General features: G+C 44.7%; 1 protein-coding gene across 3 annotated transcripts in view; it reads left to right on the top strand.

Moving 5' to 3' along the window:
* TMEM94 (transmembrane protein 94) overlaps positions 1 to 18,544 on the top strand; it is a 53,202-nt gene that overhangs the window by 23,141 nt on the left and 11,517 nt on the right. For 2 of the 3 annotated variants that reach the window (XM_054278617.1, XM_054278616.1), the window contains 16 exons: positions 124 to 275; positions 563 to 665; positions 955 to 1,041; positions 1,591 to 1,707; positions 5,401 to 5,457; positions 7,288 to 7,392; positions 7,998 to 8,162; positions 8,396 to 8,605; positions 8,775 to 9,090; positions 9,825 to 9,998; positions 13,264 to 13,366; positions 14,537 to 14,754; positions 15,928 to 16,109; positions 16,309 to 16,447; positions 17,075 to 17,190; positions 18,052 to 18,151. In XM_054278617.1, the coding sequence (XP_054134592.1) occupies positions 124 to 275; positions 563 to 665; positions 955 to 1,041; positions 1,591 to 1,707; positions 5,401 to 5,457; positions 7,288 to 7,392; positions 7,998 to 8,162; positions 8,396 to 8,605; positions 8,775 to 9,090; positions 9,825 to 9,998; positions 13,264 to 13,366; positions 14,537 to 14,754; positions 15,928 to 16,109; positions 16,309 to 16,447; positions 17,075 to 17,190; positions 18,052 to 18,151 (2,344 nt within the window). The remainder of the gene's footprint in view (positions 1 to 123; positions 276 to 562; positions 666 to 954; positions 1,042 to 1,590; positions 1,708 to 5,400; positions 5,458 to 7,287; positions 7,393 to 7,997; positions 8,163 to 8,395; positions 8,606 to 8,774; positions 9,091 to 9,824; positions 9,999 to 13,263; positions 13,367 to 14,536; positions 14,755 to 15,927; positions 16,110 to 16,308; positions 16,448 to 17,074; positions 17,191 to 18,051; positions 18,152 to 18,544) is intronic. The other variant, XM_054278618.1, reaches the window with a different exon arrangement.

Here is an 18,544-nt window from a genome sequence, read left to right on the forward strand (position 1 = left end):
GTTTAAAGCTTGAAATTTACCTTTGGTGGTTTTAATTGTAACTTTCACTCCAAATGCCAATTCTCATGAAATAACCAGGTGTGCTTGAACACAAGCCTTTGGGCTCTCTGACCTTTCTTCTAGGATGATGAGCACATAGTTCTGGAGCCTGGAGATCTATTTCCACCCTTCTCACCCCCACCCTCCCCGAGGGGAGAAGTGAAGAAGGGACCTCAGAATCCTCAGATCTATCGTCTCTTCCGTGTGTTGAAGACCCCAATAATTGATAATGTCAGGTGGGTTAAATGTGGGCACAGTGCCTACCCAGCTGTCTGTGTCCTTGGTGCTGCCTTCCTGCTAAGCAGGTGAGGAGACCTGAGAAGTTCTCTTGGCAATACTGCAAATTTACCCTGGCAAGTGCCTCACTCTTATTGTAGATGTTGGCTTCTCTTTTGACAGCCCTCCCTCATAGCATAGGCCGAGCACAGTGTTCTAATCAGGGCTGCTGGGAGGTTTATATCCAAGGAAAGTGAAGGGTTAGGGTCTTGGTTGCTGAAATTTCTAGCTGTTTTCTGTTTTTTAGGTGGTGCCTGGAAATGGCTCTGTCACGGCCTGTGACAGCCCTGGATAATGAGAGGTTCACTGTACAGTCAGTGATGCTGAAATATGCTGTCCCTATCGTGCTGGTAGGTCTCATTCCAAGCCTTTGTCCTTGAGAATAACCATGTTTTGTCAATAAATCTGAAGAATTGCAGCCATCAACAGGAAGCTGTGGCCAGGCTCACTCATGCAGCTGACTTGATCAGTTCAGAGATGCTGAGCCACATAACCATGAGAGTGGAGGGAAGAACTGCAGCAGCAGATCAAAAGAATATTTTTCATACTTTCCCCACGTTTGAGAATATTACAAGGCACTGAAAACACCTTCCCTGCAAGTGGCAGTATTTAGGTGACAGTGCCATCTCTGAATTGCAGGCAGGATTCCTGATCACCAATGCCGTGCGCTTCATTTTCCACGCTCCTGGAATTGCTTCCTGGCAGTACACTCTGCTTCAGCTGCAGGTAAAGGAGAGCTCTGAGCTTCACTACACCTCTTCTCTGATCACTGCTGAGATGGATTCCCTCTGTTAGGACTTAATTCATCCTGTGACAGCATCCTGTGCTTCCTGGATCTGAAAGCATGCTGGGTCCAGGAGCATTCAGTGGAGGAGGACATCAGAACTTCCCTTACAGACTTACCTTTAAATGTTTTGCTCTCTCTTTTGCCATGTATGTGTTTATCTAAGACTTTCCTTTAAATGCTTTGCTCTCTCATTTGCCATGTAGGTGTTTATCTATATCTATGATATATATATATGGTATCCTTTGCATTTAAACTCATTAGTGTTTATACCAAATTCAGCAGGAAAAACAAGTTGGTGTGATTGATTCATGGCCTCCTTCATTAAACCCCCCTAAGGTGTGCAGTGTTTGCACTGCTCCCAGTCCCCTTCCTTCCTGCCCTGGCCTTTTATCCCTCTCCTCTCACTGTGGTGGAAAATGTGTCATGTGAGAGGTTCTGACTTCTTGTTGTCTCTGTGCTTGTTGGTGATCACAGGTTGTTTTTTTCAGGTGAATGGTGTCTTACCCATCCTTCCATTGCTCTTTCCTGTCCTGTGGGTTCTTGCTACAGCCTTTGGAGAAGCCAGAGTGTTGGCCCAGATGAGCAAGGCCTCCTCCACCTCTCTGGTAGGTTTCTCTCCACATGAAACCATTGCAGAGACAAGGGCAGGAGATGAAAAGGCTCTGTGAAGTGAAAATTCAGCAGATTTATTCACATAATTGTGAAACATTGTTGGATCTTTGGCTGTCCCAGCTGTTGTCCCCTCTCCCTGGAGTACAATATTGCTTCTTGAACAGATGCTTTAATTTTTTCAACCTCTCTACAGATATCCCAAGGTGATAGGAAGCTCTGGTGATTCCATAATACTCTTCATGGCATGTGTTTTCTGTCAGATAAATACAGTTTGACAGAGGGGTCAGCATGGAGATAAATGCCCTGAGGTGGCTGTAACTGGGCAATGTGTAGCCACTGAGAAGGAGTGAGACACATCATATCCTCTGCAAAGCCCTGTGGCTGAACAATCCTTCCTGAGGCTCTGGGGCTTTGTTTGCAGGTGTGGCCTTTGAGTAGGTCAGGGAGTAAGAGCAGTTTCTGGTGGCTGTGCTGGTTTGGGGAGTGGAGTTTGGTGGTCTGATGGGACGTGGTCCTGAGCTGGATGTGCTGTTGTGTGCCCCTTCTTTTGTCCTGGTGGCAGTGCTGGTGAGATGCACTGAGCTGTGTTTGTCTTCTGCGCTGATTTCTGTTACTTGGACAGAGTTTCTCTCTCCTTCTTGTCCCTCCTTGGCCTGTGTGGCCCTGGGTCTGTGTTTTCTATTCTTTTCTCTCTAGCTGAACATGACTAAGCTCTCTGTGTCCTGGGAGGAAGGGCACATTACAATCCTTAGTAGCATTTGCACCTTTATAATCTCTTCTCAGTGTTTTCACCACTTTACCTTTCCTACCCATTCTCAGCATCACTTGGTTTCTACTTTTGAAACCTCCCTCTTTCCCTTCTCAATTCAGCTGGGAAAAGCCAGAGCTCCTTGGCTTCCTTGCTCCATCATTCTTAACATTCCCATTTGCCCTGTCACTCATACTTGCACTTTCCTTTTTTTCCTTTCCTGTCTTCTCCTTTTTCTTGTCCAGGCAACTCTGTCTGTCCAGCCAGCTCTTTCTGTGGCATCTCAGACATGCTGCTCCATCCTTGCTGCTGCAGAACAGCTGCTGTGACATGCCTTGGTCACTCACCCCTGACCAGGGCAGTCACTTGGCCTCCCCATGTCCCTCCTTCCTTCTCTCTTCTCTGTTCAAACTGTAGCAGGTAAGGCCCTTCTCCTCTCCAATCACTTGGTGGCAACTTGGCTGCTTCTCCAGCTTCTTCCCCTTCCTATCATGCTCAAGCTGTTTGATTCCCAGTTTTTCAAGGCCAGAGGTGACCTTTGTGACTTGCTGAAAGGACACAAACCAGTGCCCCCTAAACAAGCCCCTGCCTCAAGTTCCATTACTACAGTTGCACTGCAGCAACATTCCTTTTAGAAAAGAATTTGCTGTTGGTTTGAAAACATTTGTACTGCCTTTGATAGGTTTTGTCAGTAATTATTTACCTTCACTGCTAAAAATGGACATTCTGTATTAGTGGGAATTTCTGCAGTATCTGATTTCCAGCCCTTGGAAAATTTACATCTTTTGTCTCCTAGATTTAAGAGCAAAGAGCACGTCAATCAAAATTCTGGTCTGTTGTAACTACTCACATTCCTTTTTACCATCTCTGGTTAAGTAAACAGTTCAAGCACCTTGAGGCACTATAAACATATATTCCAAACCCCTAATCTTTCTCTTGGCATTCCTCTTAGCTTTCTCCTCTGTTTCAGGAACACTGTAGGGTTATGAATCTCAAACCCCACAAAATATTCCAGTAATAGCTGTGCTTTTGATAAATTTCAGAACAATTTGGACTTTCTGCTCTGTATTCCCTTGTTTGTACCACAAAGGATCCCATTAGATCTTGCAGCCACTGCTTTAAAAGGCCAGGCTTTGTTCAGCTGCAGTTAATGCTTTCTGAGAATCCTCATCCTGTAAGGATTTTTTGCACCTGAATACACAGCCTTAGTTTTGTGCCTTGTTTTTGCATACTGCCCAAGCAATCCATACTGTTCTGTGACAGTGGTCTGTCCTCTTTACATTGCACCCTACCCTAAACTTTGTATCCTTTACAGTCTCTATTAGTAGTATGTTGTTTTTAGTTTTCTCTCAGGTTATTAAAAAAATACCCAGATTTGTCCCTGCTTGAGGTAGTAACACATCATTGCAAATAATTTCTGTTTCTCTTCCATTTAGAGATAGTCTATTTCTAATATATCTGACATGAGCCCTATTATTTTGGTATTTTCATTAGAAAGCTAGTCAAGCATTTAGAATCAAGTCAAATTAACAAATGGTCTATGTCAAAAGCAGTACTTTTATCAGACAAATTTGTAATTTTGTCAAAAAAGATACCACAATAGTTTGAGGAGATTTGCTGCTCATATAGTTGTGGTGTTTGGCACTGATTTTATTATTCCACTTCTTTTCTTTTAATTGAGTCTCATATTAGCTGCTCTTTTATTCTGTCTGAAATCAAAGTCTGTCTGGGGTCCTGTGGTAACTTGGATGGTTCTCCTTCCCTTTTTGGGCATTGGCACCACTTCCATTGAACTGGGACTTAATCCATAGTTCAAGCCTTCTGCAAAATCAGCAGTAATAGTCATTGTCCAGACCTGCTAATTTAAACATATTTACTTTCTGTAGCTGGTGTTGGAATGGAAAATATTTCATAGTTATCCTATGGTATCATTGTATCACTGAATAAAGAATAGCAATATTTATTTAACATGTCTGTCTTGCCTACAATGTCATTGGCAATTTCACTGTCTTTAACAAGCAGTGGTCTGGTTTTAATTACCAACTGGTATGCTTCTCCTTATTTTTTATGTTAATTCTTACTTCTATTTTCACTTTAAACTGGTCTCTTATTTTACTATGGGATTGTTGCTTTTTAAAATGGTAACAAAATATTCTTAAGCAGTTCCTAATTATCCTTCATAGTTCTCAGTTTAAATGATTTCTGACATATTTCTCTTGGCTTTTTATGGCTTTGTTAAACTGATCCTTTTTCAAATGCCAGATATATGCTTTATTATTTGGGCTATAGTTTTATTTACATATAAATGTAATTGCCGTGGTCACTTGTGGTTGTGAATACACTTAATTTAAACTTTTTCAAAATTACATCTAGTGTGCAATACCTTTGTGCTGGATGCAAAATATCTGAGTTAGTGAATTTCTCAGGGTAATTCCAAGAGCACCGTGGTGGTGCCCTGCTGTAATTTCTTTTCATTTCCTCTCCACATCCCATTCATATTGCCTCATTCCTCTGTGTCCATTGTGTTCCAGGCACCTGCTTTTCCAACCCATCTTCCAGCTCCCTTCCTGTAACTGACCCATATAAGTTAAAATCAGATCACTCAATCCTGCCTCTTTCTAACTAAAAATAACCCCCCAGAAAGATCCTCCTCTGGGCCTAATTGCTATTATTTTCTCTGTGGACATTTAGGTAATGACTGTGTGTTCCTCTGTGATGTACAGCACCAAGCACTTTGCCTGTGCTTCACAAGTAGATAAAACCAGAGTCCATTAAGATGTAATTGCTGTGATGAGTGATGGGTCTGCCGTGGTACAGCCATTCCCCCAGAGCAGGGCTCCTGCTTTCTCCTCCCTGAAGGCACATCCTGTGGGAAGGATGTTCCTCATGGCACATTTCTGAGCACAATCATAGTAACTGGTCTCTTCTCTTGCTGCAGCTTGCTAAGTTTTCAGAGGACACTCTCAGCAGCTACACAGAGATGGTATCTTCTCAGGTACTATTATTATGAATTGTTTTCCTCCATCTTCACTGTAGAACTTCATGATATCCTTTCCCTTCCTTTCTGATCTCATGCTTGTTGCTAGACCCCTTTTACTTGTGTCAGTTGTCCATTGTCACTCATTTGTTGCTTTCATTTGCTGTGCATGCAGGTTGCATGTCTTTGCCTTCCACCTCCCCGTGTAAATACTGCTGTGCTGGCTAGAGTTTGAGGTGACCTCAATGCTGAGTCCAGTTGGGCTTTTCTGAATATTGCAAATGGTTTGAAATCAACACTTTCTGTCCTGGAGACAGTACTTCTTTCAAGTCCTGTTCCAGAAGTCAAATAAACTTTGTATGGTGTGTGTCTGAACGAAGTGAAGTCTTTTGCTTGCACCTGAGAATCCTTGTTGAAGCCAAAACTAAAACCCAGAGGAGTGGTGGTCAGCACCCAGACCAAACTGCAGAAGGACTGTGGGGTATTCAGGCTTTTAAAAAGTCTGATCCTGTTCCATAGGCTTCTTATCAGGCTTAAGCACATTACTGGTGCTTCCAGAGCTGGGGCAATCAAACATTCAGGAGCCCTTTTTCTAGGGAAGGAACTACTCTGGCCACTCTGTAAATTGCATCATCCAGGTTCAACAGGTGGGTAAAGGAGATACTTCTCTGTCTATCTGGTGTTCAGGTTCTCCTTTCCATAAGGATGCAGATGGACTCCAGGAGTGATTAAAAATCCCTTGATATGATAAGAATCAATTCCTGTCTCCTTGTTCCAGTCACTCAGAGGAGTGCACATGGGTGCACACACATGAGTTTCCTTTGCTGAATATTTTGTTGCCTTTCTGTGCCAGTTCATCATTTAGCTGAGATGTTTTTCAGATATTAAATGGGGGTGATTTTAGCTGACCTGCCTTGTTGAGGAGATCTCTTTCTTTCCTTTTGTAACATTTTTGCTTAGAAGAAACTGGTTTAAATAAGAGCTTTTCTTTTTTCTTGGTGATAGCTCCAGATTGTTTTGTATTTGAGCTTATTGCTGTACTAACCATTAGAATCCAGGGAAAATTATTTGAGAAGCTTTGGGGGAAGTGCTCTGCAGTCACAATATTCCAGAATAACAACTAAAAAGCGGTAAAATAGCACAGTAATTCAATCCTGGTTTTGCTAGCTTTAGGATTGCCAGAGGAAAGCACACAGCTCTGGTGCTTGGATTGATTACTGCCATCCAGACTCCCTCTGAAACATATCTGTGTAGAAAATGAAGGGTGCCAACTGGACATTTTAATTTTACAAAATATCCCCTTCTTTCTGTTCCATGACAATTCCTTTGTAAGAATGGAGCAGTCAGGGCACCTTGGCTTTGTTTCTGATGTTATCATTGCCTCAGTAAGTGACCTTGAGCAAGTCACCTCATCACAGGGACCCCATCCTTTACCTGATTTGCAGCATGGTGGTGGGAACTCAAAGGCCTCAAACTCCACAATCCAAGGGGTTGAGTTACTTCAGGATAAAAACACCAAGAGGTGACAACTGATTCACTCGAAATGAACTCACTTCAGAATTCATTTCTGTGGTTTTGGGTGGACCAGAGGTAGTTTCAGTGAATTCTCAATTCAACAATCAGACTGACTGTTAGCAATCAGTGGAAAGGGGAAGAAATGCTTTTCCCTGAAGAACACCAGCACTGTATCAGGTAGCAGGTTCCCACAGAGACTGATGGCTATCTTACAGTGTATCCCTGTGTTGAAAGTGAAAGCAGGTAATGTCATACTCCCTTTTCCCCTCCTCTCCCTTCATCTTCCCCTGAATGAGTCTCTGACTGGCTGATGTGCTCTGCTTCCCTCCTCAGGAAATGATCCGATGTATCTGGAGCCACTTCCTCTGTGTTTTAAAAGGCAAATCCCCAACTCTGAGCTTCACTTCCAGCTTGCTCCACAGTCTGGGATCTGTCACTGTGAGTATTGCTGGCTTGTCAGAAAGAGGAGCCCTGTGAGGATGCTTCATTTGCATCATTCATGTCATTGTTCCCTGAGCACAGACTGCAAGCAGTTCACTGTGCTGGAATTAGAAACCCTTCAGGCACCTGTCTTTGTAGAAGAGTTTATAACTGTCCTGTCATGTCCAAGCACATCTACAGGCTAAAACAATGGTTTGAGATACTCTGTGACATCTGACAGGATGTCTGTATCTTCCAGCTCTGGTTCTGGATAAATTATCCTCTTGATTCCTGTGCAAGAACCTGATGGTTTGGGTCTTGGTAAGGTACTAGCTGGTGAAATAGGTTGAATAGTTGCTTCCTTCCTCTGGTCTTCATGCCTAGTTTTGTAATATGCTGAAGTAAAATTGGTGTTAAACAACCCATCAGTCTTGTTAGAGCAAGGAATTCTTGGATTTCTTGGAGTGTTATTAGGTGCAGTTTCTTCAGAGAGCAAGTTGGTGAAGGAGAGACTTGTCTGTCCTCCCATGTGTTTATCAAAGTCATGATATTTACAACTATGCATGAACTCAGATGTTTTCACTAAGATTTTGCTTTCTTGGGGGTGTTGTGGGATGTTCTAGGTGCTCTGCTGTGTAGACAAGCAGGGGATTCTTTCCTGGCCAAACCCCAGCCCAGAGACTGTTCTGTTCTTCAGTGGGAAGGTGGAACCACCTCATGACAGCCATGAAGACCTGACTGACGAGCTCTCCACAAGGTCCTTCTGCCACCCTGAGATGGAAGATGAGGTGGGTGATCCTTACCCCATAACGTGGTGTGTTGGCTGCAATCACACTTTGACTGACACAATGTGATATTATGGAGGGGTCTTGTAGAGAAGATATGTGCCATAATTCTTTGCTTAAAGATGAAGAAACAAGTGAGGATCCTTTTCTGCAGGAGTCTGAAGCAGCAGGTGAATCAGCAGTGCCTTGTGTTCAGCCACTGAATCACCACCCTTTGCTCTGTTGGTCTCCCACAGCCCCATGAAAGAGATGCTTTGCTCTCTGGCCCCCTGGCAGACACAGTGCACATGGCCAATGAGCAGGAGAGGAACAACTGGTCTGGTGATGCTCCAAAGGCTCCTGAAGCCTCTGCCCACCGGAAGCCAAGCAGCAGAAGCAAACATCCCTCTGGATCCAATGTGAGCTTTAGCAAGGACACAGAGGGTGGAGAGGAGGAGCACACTCAGGTGAGACTTACTGGAGGGGCACACAAATAGGCTTTTGTGGAGCTGTAACACAAACTCAAACCCATAGAGTCCCCACTTTGGGGGAGTTTAACTGGGAATTCCCTGCAGGATTCTAGGCTCAGGCTGTGTTCATTGTAACAAACTACAGTTTCTCTGCCTGCTGGACCAGGTTGTTGGGGACAGCGAGGTGTTGGCTTGTGAGGCTGAAGACTTTGTGTGTGACTACCACCTGGAGATGCTCAGCCTGTCCCAGGACCAGCAGAACCCCTCCTGCATCCAGTTTGATGACTCCAACTGGCACATGCACCTGAATTCCCTCAAGCCTCTGGGCCTGAACGTGCTGCTCAACCTGTGCAACGCCGGCGTGACCGAGCGGCTGTGCCGCTTCTCCGACCACCTGTGCAACATCGCCCTGCAGGAGACTCACAATGCTGTGCTGCCTGTCCACGTGCCCTGGGGCCTCTGTGAGCTTGCCAGGCTGATAGGTGAGGAGCAGCTGGATGAACAGACGTGGAGAAATCAGAGCTGTCAATAGACACTTAATCCTCAGAGTGCATGAGAATATTTCCCCAGTCCCGTTTGCCGAGGAGGTGGAAATACAGAGCTGACTCTGTTGTTGTTTGGTTGCCAAAAGAGTTTATTAAAGAGATGGCTTTTGGCAAGTTCTGACATTGTCAGTGCTATCCAAGGAACAAATGTTATCAGGGATAGTGCCAGCCAGCCCTGGCTAGGCTTCATATTCTCCTGGTGTGAGTCTGTCAGTCTCATCAGAGAGAAAGAATACCTGCTAATGAACATGTATCTGTCCTGTCTTTACTGTAGAGCTTTACAGGGTGTTTGGGGATAAAGGATGTACCTCAGCTCATTTTACACATGGGAAAATGGAGGCATAAGGGCAGTAAGAGGTTAGAGGTAACACCAGGATTAAAAACTGGAAACTTGAACTCACTTCCATGCCTATCCTGTGATGTCACGGTTACTCTCATCAGTAAACAAGAGCATGAACACTGTAATCACTAATCTAGTCCTTTTGAGTGTTTTTCATCCTAGATCTTGAGCCATATTTACATAGATGAACACTGAGCACAGCTCACCTACCAGTTGCTGCAGAGGTGCCAGAATGAGCACAGGCAAAGTGGCACAGAATCAGAATCAGAAGGGACTTCCCTTTTGCATTGATTAGAGCCTGATTTTCCTCTTCCTTGTGTTCATGTTTCAGGTTTCACACCAGGTGCTAAAGATCTCTTCAAGCAGGAGAACTATTTGGCTTTGTACCGCCTGCCAAGTGATGAGATGGTGAAGGAAACCATCCTGGGGAAGCTTTCATCCATCACCAAGAGGAGACCCCCCCTGAGCCACATGATTAACCTGTTTGTAAAGGACACCACTACCAGTAAGGCTGCCTTTTTCTCTGGGCATCCACTTGGCACAGGGGGAACTTTTCCTCAGAGAGCCCAGAAAATGTCAGACTGGAAGAGGCTGCAGTCCCTGGGGGTGATGCCCCTGCTCTGCCCATGGCCAGTGCAGATGTGATTAACAAACCTCAGTGATCATCTGGGGTATTCTGAGGAGGGAATTCTTCCCAGTCTTGGCTCACTCCAGAATCACAGATAATTTTAAAAAAATATCTTAGCTAGCATATAGTAGACCTGTTTTCTGTGAACAAATGGCAGTACAGAGTGTGGTATGGGTTTGTTGAGTTTTTAATAGACTTCATGATGGTAGTGAAACTAATACTGCACAGGATTGAATATCACTTTGGGTTTTAGTTAATAATGCTCATCCTTCTGATAAATCATAAACCAATATCTTTGAGAGTTGTCTAGTGTATTACATTGCACACTCCTATATTGCATACTAATAAGAAATTACAAAACTCTCATGACCATGAATAAAACTCACAGTGACCATGAATATAAGCCTGAAAACTCACAGTGACCATGAATATAAGCCTGAAGTCATGCAGACTTCTCCACTCTTTCTACGCCTTCCTGCTCTCAGAGGAATGGGCTAGGATGGAAAGGATGTACAGCTGGTTGAGGTCTTAAAGCACCTCAGAAAGATTTAACAGCTTGCCTGTCAGAGCTCTTAGTCTCTTTGTAATTCCTTAAATTGACTGAACTTGGCTCTCTAGAGTTGACATATGTTCAATATTGAGTCTGAAGCATGATCATTGTGCTGGCCAGAGTTTTACCAGGTTAAATTGTCTTCTCTCACCCACTTCTTCTTAAATTTTTGTCTTTATATGGGGAGGAGTTTTTTCATTTGCTCTTATTGCTGCTACCTGGCCTTTGTAAGTAGGAATTGTTTTGATGCTGAGATTTTTAGTGTAGAGAAAAAACCTTTAATGTTGCCTCATTTCAACTCCTTATCCTCAATTTTAAACGGTTTAGATTAGAGTCTGGAGCTCAGACGAAGAGGTGTGACCTGGATTATCCTGTCTAGAGTAAATTCTAAGAGGAATTTTGCCAGTTGGGTTTAGTTAACCATTGGAACACCTCTCACACAATAGTCTGGTCCCTTGAAATTTCCTAAAATACTGCCATTTTAGAACCAGAAAAACTGGATTGTGCAGATAACATTGGATGAAGTCAAATGGCTCTGTTTATGCAGACGTCAGACCAGATGATCATAACTTACCTCTCTCCACACATTATTTGTGAACAAATCTTGGAATCCACCCACTCCCGTGACATGCTGCAGTCAAAGCAAGATACATAAATTCTACAGCTGTAGCAGAAATAGGAGGCAGCTTATCTGTATGTTCCCTTACTATTCTGTTGAAATACATGTCCCAGCATCTGGCAGTGTTCATCCCAGATCCGTAGTGACCACATGGAAATGAGGTGCTCAGATGCCTTCTGCTGAGGAAAATGTCTCAATACCATCTCTGTCTTCCTGTGCTGGAGCTGCACTGCTCCATTCCTTTTGATCTGTCTGGAGCAGTTTGGTTCTTCCCAATGAGTCCCAGCAGCCATGAATGGCTGTCATACCCCCTGCCCTATTCATTCGTTTTTTCCTCTTTTGCCAGAGAAATCCTGGCCTGAGAGTTCATGATTTGGGAAGGGAAAAGGCTGAGCTCATTTTACTGGCAAGGACAGCTCAGTGAACTCTTTGCAGTTTATAGTGTCTGCAGTCACTGCCACTGTCCCCTTAGCAGGGCTGTGGTGTGAGATTCTGGTGGGAATTAATGGGAAGTGGATTGCAGTTGCTGACAGGCATGAGCATGGGTACATCATTGCAAGCTCTTGCTCTGTGTCCAGCACATAGATTTTGCATGGATAAACATCTCTTGTTCCCTCTTTCTGAGCAAGGACTATCTGACCTTAGGAGCAAGGTGGGAAGGATTAGGTGTTTATACAATAAAATTAACCAGAGCTCTGCACAAGTGCTCCTTTGTGTCCCTGAGACAGGCTCCTTTCACACACAGCTCTTATTTGTCTTGGAGGTTTGTTATGCTGATAAACTTGGCTTGTGGTGACTATTTATAGCAAAAGCAGAGAGCTGCTATGTTTTGGAAAATCCTCCGGTGTTCCTGAAGGTCCCTGGCTGGTTTGTGTTGAGGGGATATTCTTGGCTCTGGGTTTCACCGGCCAGTGTGAGCATTAGCAGTCAGCAGCAATGCCTGCAAGAAGCCTTTGGGCTCATTTTCCTTGGCAGTGGTTTTTCTTTGGTGGTTTTCTTTTTTTTTTTTTCATTAGCTCAGCTTTGAAGCCTTTGGGGGTAAAGTCACAGAGCAGCTGGAGGAGGGAAGGGAGACTCTACGTGCAGGAAATGTTAATGGGTTGATACAAGTGAGAGGGAGCAGGAGGTGTGGAGGGGAGACAGCCCCACGTCCCTGAAATTGTGTCCTGTGCCTGGGGCCTGCAGCAGGGACGTCACACACCTCTGAGCAAAACTTTTTGACACCTCTGACTACAAGAAGGAATAAGAGATTTTGAGTCTGTATTAAAAAACTAAAATAGGGGGAGAAGGAAAACCAGGACAAGCTGTGGTGTCCGTTGATTTTCGGTTCTTCCCTAAAGGCAGCATGAGTTGAGTTACTTTTCTAGAGTCTCTTATATTGAACTTTTGACCATTCTGATTTAACACATTTTCAGGGTGAAAATGTGAAACAGGCTGTTTTCTGGCAGGTCACACTGTCAAATTATCTTCTGCTACTTGAATGAAAAGTATTCAAGAATAGCTCTTACCCTTTAGTTCCATGTCTGGCCTAGAAATGAATGCACTTTGCAGCATAGGCAGACTTTGATCCCTGTAGGCTCATCACTGCTGCTTGTACTTTCCTGACAAGAGGCACAAAGGAATTTCTCTTCTGCTCTGTGGGATGCAGGAACAAGATATTATCCCACCTTTATAGGAGCAGGATTGATACACAGGGTAAGGGGAGAATAGGAAGGGACTGCATGGCTCATATTTTATCACAGCCTTGTTTGGACCCACAATTAGATAAAGGGCAGTTGCAGGTGCATCATCAATCCTGAACAATTTCTTGATGGAGACTGAAGACTTTGAGCAGAGGAAAAGGGGATATCTGGAATGCATCAAAGCATTTGGTGGGAACACTCATGTTTTAACAAATAAGGGAGCAGCTGGTGTGATATGCCCTTCCTGGAGCAGTATATGTGATGCTGACTCATTGTTCTCCTACACTCCAGGCACTGAGCAGATGTTTTCTCATGGGACAGCTGACATCATCCTTGAGGCCTGCACTGACTTTTGGGATGGTACTGACATCTACCCCCTCTCTGGCTCTGACAGGTGGGCAGCTTTCTCATTTGGGGCACTCAGGAGCTGCAGATAAAATGTGGAGGGAACCTGGTCACTCTGTTAAAATTCTTTTAGTGATGCTTATTAAGCTTTTTAAGAGCTTCAAGTAGGTTATGAGCATGAGCCATCTCTGCTTGTAATTAATTGTTATCATTGCATGTAAGAGATTAGATAGCAACAAGCATTCAGTTGCACTGGAAGAGCAAACCACTTCTCACTCTATCTGTTGGGATGTTGTCCTCTTTTAAGTTGATTCTGACTGTACTGTGTAGTAGGACTGAATTATAATCAGGTCATGCTGGTGGCAGAGGATTTTTTGTTGCTTTTCAAGAAAAATGTGTTGTCTTACATGAAATGCAAAATGATCAATTGTGCCTGAACCAGTCCACACAAAGCATCACACCCTTGGAGTTCTGCTGCAATATCTGACAGTGTGTGCTGCATTTTCATCTACAGGCTGAATTGCTGTTCCTATTGGCACAGCAGACCAGTAATGTTTAGTTTCACTGACTTTTCACATTGTTCTTCTAAATCTGCATATCCTCAGGTGTGAAAAAACTGGCACTTATCCTTTTTGGAATATTGATCATGTTACAAGCAAATTAAAAATCTGATGTATAGTCTAATTTCTTACCTTTGTGAATTCAGCTTAGAGAAGGAACTTTACCATATTTCAGTGACTGAATATTGACTTAATACAGCTCTTGGGACCCCATACTCTGAAAGGGGATAGGAGAAAAGTCTGCTCCTGCAACCATCTCTGCCATAGATCCTGTTGTCAGAGTTGTCAGTTCCCTCTTTGGTGTTTATCTCCCTAGATGAATTAAGCTTCTGCTGTCATGCAATGAACTTTCTTGGAGTAATCTGGCAGCCATATAGAGCATATTATATTAATAAATATATTTGAAGAACTCTGTGTTCATACCCATCAATCTGATGAGCAAACAAAAACATTTACCACTATCCCTGCTGGAATATGTGTTCTTGTTGCCCTGCAGTGCCTGCAGCTTGGAGAATGCAGAAGCACTAGGGAAAGGCTTCTTCAGACTTTTGGAAATGGAAGACATTTTTCCAAATACACGGAAGTACAGCATTTCTGTATTATCAGAAACGTGGCACATTTTTGCTAACTTTGCCTGTTTTTCTCCCTCTTCCACACAGGAAGAAGGTGCTGGATTTCTACCAGCGAGCCTGCCTGTCAGGATACTGCTCTGCCTTTGCCTACAAGCCCATGCACTGTGCCCTGTCCTCCCAGCTCAATGGGAAGTGCATCGAGCTGGTGCAGGTGCCGGGGCAGAGCGCGATCTTCACCTGCTGCGACCTCCCCGGCACCACCCCCATCAAACAGAGCAGCCGCAGGAACAGCTGGAGCTCAGATGGTACGTGTGCCTCTGCTGCTGCACCTGACCAGCCCAGAGCTGTGAGAACATTGTTGTTCAGTGTAGCAGATGGAAATTTGGAAGGAAGGGTTTCTGACGTAGATGGGTTTTCGGAGGAAGTAATGACGTGGCAGCTGGTAGGGGTATTTCTAGTTAAGTTATTGAAGCTTACAGAGAAATTCTTCTCCTTGTGGGAAGTCTGTTTCTAAAGTGGGCTGCAGAGAGTCAAGACTTCTGGGTATTTCAGTACTTGTTTTGCTATTTGTCTGATTTTATGGAAATCACATGGGATGGGCTTTTCAAAGGATTGAAATGTATAGTGCTATGCAACTATTATTCCTTGATAGATTTTGTTGCTGTACTGAAGGAACTGATTCCCACTAGATGAACATGACATGTACAAGTCCTTCAGAACAGCAATGGAAACTGAGAAGGAAGCACATGCCATTACATAAATCCAGGAGGCTCTTTTGGAAAACCAGTCTTAAACTCTTTCTGCCTTGGTCTCACATTCTGTAAAATGTGACCAGTGGGGTTTCCAACAGCTAGGAACAGTTGTGACTGTTTTCAGAATAATTTTGCGTTCCACCTGTGGCAAGCCTTGCAACTATGTGAAGTGTTTTATTACTTTGTTCTTCATGCTGCATCCAGCCCCCATTCACCACTGGCTTCTGGTGATAATGAAGGAACCCTGTCAAAGAGCCTTTGCAGGCTTTTTGGAAGTGTTTGCAGGGAACATGATTCAGTTCCTTTGCATCAGCCCCTCGTGCTCTGATGCCACTGTGCCTCAGCTAGACTTATCATGTTGTTTAGGCACAGTAGGATGTGTTTAAAATGCCAATGTGAACATTATGAAGCACACATCCTTGACCTTTCTACCCAAATTCCTTGTAACTGATCCCTGTCTTCTGTTTTATCTTTTTCCTTTTCATGCTTGCTGTTTCCCACTTGTGTTCTTGGTCTCCTGTGTGGGGATGTCCTGAAACCACTTCTGTGACTGGGTATGCTGGGACAAATGGATGTCTCCCCATCTTCCCTCCTGTGTTTGTATTCCTGCACATTTCTGTGTCTGGATACCGTGTCCTTGGTGTCACCTTGGTGGCCTCCCCACCACGTGGCCTTTGTGTGATGCACACGTGGCCCCCGTGTCTCAATGGGATTGCATGCCTGAAGAAGGGATTGGGGAAGTGATGGAGAAGGAAGACTGTATCCAGGCTCTGAGTGGACAGATCTTCATGGGAATGGTCTCATCTCAGTATCAGGCCCGCCTTGACATTGTCCGCCTCATTGATGGATTGGTCAATGCCTGCATTCGTTTTGTCTACTTCTCCCTGGAAGATGAGCTCAAAAGCAAGGTAAGCTGTCTTTGCTGAACCCCTTGACCTTGCATGGCCCCTGCTTGTCTGACTGGAGAGTTTAGCTCCAGTGTAATGTAAGGTTAATCTGATTCAGCCCACTAATGAGTCCAGAAGGGGCCTGTGCTCAGTATGGCATCAGTCTGCAGTGCTCTGGCCTGGGCAGCCACTCTAAAACCGTTTGTCTGCTCACCCACAGGTGTTTGCTGAGAAAATGGGTCTGGAGACTGGCTGGAATTGTCACATATCCTTGACACCCAATGGTGATGTGCCTGGCTCAGAGATCCCCCCATCCAGCCCCAGCCATGCTGGCTCCCTGCACGATGACCTCCATCAGGGTGAGAACTGTGCCTTGGCCACTCTGAATGCCATCTGTTTCCTGGGTGCTTCTTCTAAACCCATTCATAGGTTCCTGTGTCCACACCAGACACTTGATCTGTAGGAGATTTGAGCACAAAACTGGATGGGCCTCAGGTGCATGTGTGTAAGCAACAATCACTTTGCATTTATAACCTTTCTAGCTTGCCAGTACCAAGTTTTTGGAAAGACATATCCTTCTATGCACCAGCTGCCATGAATTTATGTGTTCATGAGTGCTTCTGGTTTTTGCTGGGGCCCTGGTCAAACCACTGAAGGTCACTTGCCTGTCCATTACTCTTTTCTTTTCTTACTTCAGCTGGGATTTCTTTATTCTCTCCCCCTGAAGGACAGCAGAACAGATAAAGTATCATGTCTCAAAAGAGCAGAGACTAGGCTCACATATCTACCTCTGAACAGATTAGTCATCTAAAAATACCGCATTTTGTATGACTGAGTGGGAGATCTGAGTGTTGCTAACCCAGAAAATCAGGCTTCACGTTTCCTGGCTTCTGCAGTGCCACGTGCATGTCCCACGTGGGTGGGTGGCACAGGGGTGGCACAGGCAGGTTTGGGGTTGTTGTTTATGCTGCTCCTCTCTGCTCCAGTTTCCCGAGATGATGTGGAGGGGCTTCTGCTGATGGAGGAGGAAGGGCACTCGGATCTCATCAGCTTCCAGCCAACAGACAGTGATATCCCCAGCTTCCTGGAGGACTGCAACAGGGTGAGGGCCCCTCTCCCTGTGCACCTTCTGCTGTTGTCATGGGCAGGAGTGTCACCTCAGTACTCCCAGAGGAAATTCCTTTTCAGAGGAGATTGGTTTCCATTGGGACCCCTGATTTCTCTCTTCCAGCTTGGTATCTAGAGCCTGGGAAATTTGGGATTCTCTCAGTTAGTTACTTTTGCTGAACAGCTCTTTGCTTAGGAGTTTAGGAATGGGGGTTAGCAAACATGGGGTAACCTTGAGAGCTGGGTCTCAGTTCCCCTGGGTCTCATGGGCTGGGCAGGGAGTGGGAACATCCCCACTTTCCACGCAGGCAGAAGAAACCCTCTCTCCTCCAGCTGTGAGCCACAGACTGGTGCTGCCCAGTGGTCAGAGTGTGAGACAAGCCCTTCCTGCTTCAGAAGGACCTCACACGTGCTCAGCAGAGATTACAGGAATATCAGAGATACAGATAAAAAAAAATCTCTTAGGCCTGGTTTTAGAAGGCAAGAACCCTTCTTGCCTTGCTGCAGGCTGATGTGGCTGCAGTTGAAATAGGTGCAGTTGCTAGAAGACAGCAGATGTGTCTGACTAGATTCTCCACACAGGCAAAAAGTCCTCAGGAATCCTTGAGCACAGGTTTGTCACACTGACCTTACAAACCCTGAGGGCAAGCACAGGCAGCTTGGCAGGTCAGTGTAGAACTTTATCAGAAAACTTCAGGCAGTGCCTTGGGAAAGCCAGCTCTATCTGCTGGAACATGATTTTGTATCTGATCTTGAAGTTAAAAAATTCTAGGAATCATCATTCTCATTTCAGCAGTGCCTTCTGAAATGCCTCTCTCTCACACTCCCTGCTTTATCTGTCCTTTCTCTTTTTCAGGCCAAACTCCCCCGGGGGATCCACCAGGTGAGACCTCACCTCCAGAACATTGACAACGTGCCTTTGCTGGTGCCCCTGTTCACAGACTGCACCCCAGAGAGTGAGTGCTGTTGCAGAATGAGCTGTTTGTCGGGGATGAGCCATTTGTTGGGTGCAGGGAAAACTCGGGGCTCGATGTGAGTCATCAGCAAGTTCCGTTTATTGAGGAGAGCATCAGACACTTGTACAGCAAGTAATAAGCTCATGAATATTCTGCAATTTACACTGTCCATTGGCCACACCACAACACTAGTTCTTTTCTATTCTCTAGGGGTTACATCTCTCTTTTCTCATGTCTCTTTCATTATTTATCATACTCCAGCTAGGCCCAAGGACACGCTATCTAGCAGGTGCAGGACTTGGAATTAGCCATGGCCTTGTACTTTTCCAGTCTCTAGTCAGCTAAAATCCCAACAGAGTGCCCTTTCCTACTCCTGTTCATGAATTCCTTCCC

This window comes from Melozone crissalis, unplaced genomic scaffold (assembly GCF_028551555.1).
Source record: "Melozone crissalis strain CALT ecotype California unplaced genomic scaffold, PUWL_Pcris_2 ptg000026l_1, whole genome shotgun sequence".
NCBI lineage: Eukaryota > Metazoa > Chordata > Aves > Passeriformes > Passerellidae > Melozone > Melozone crissalis.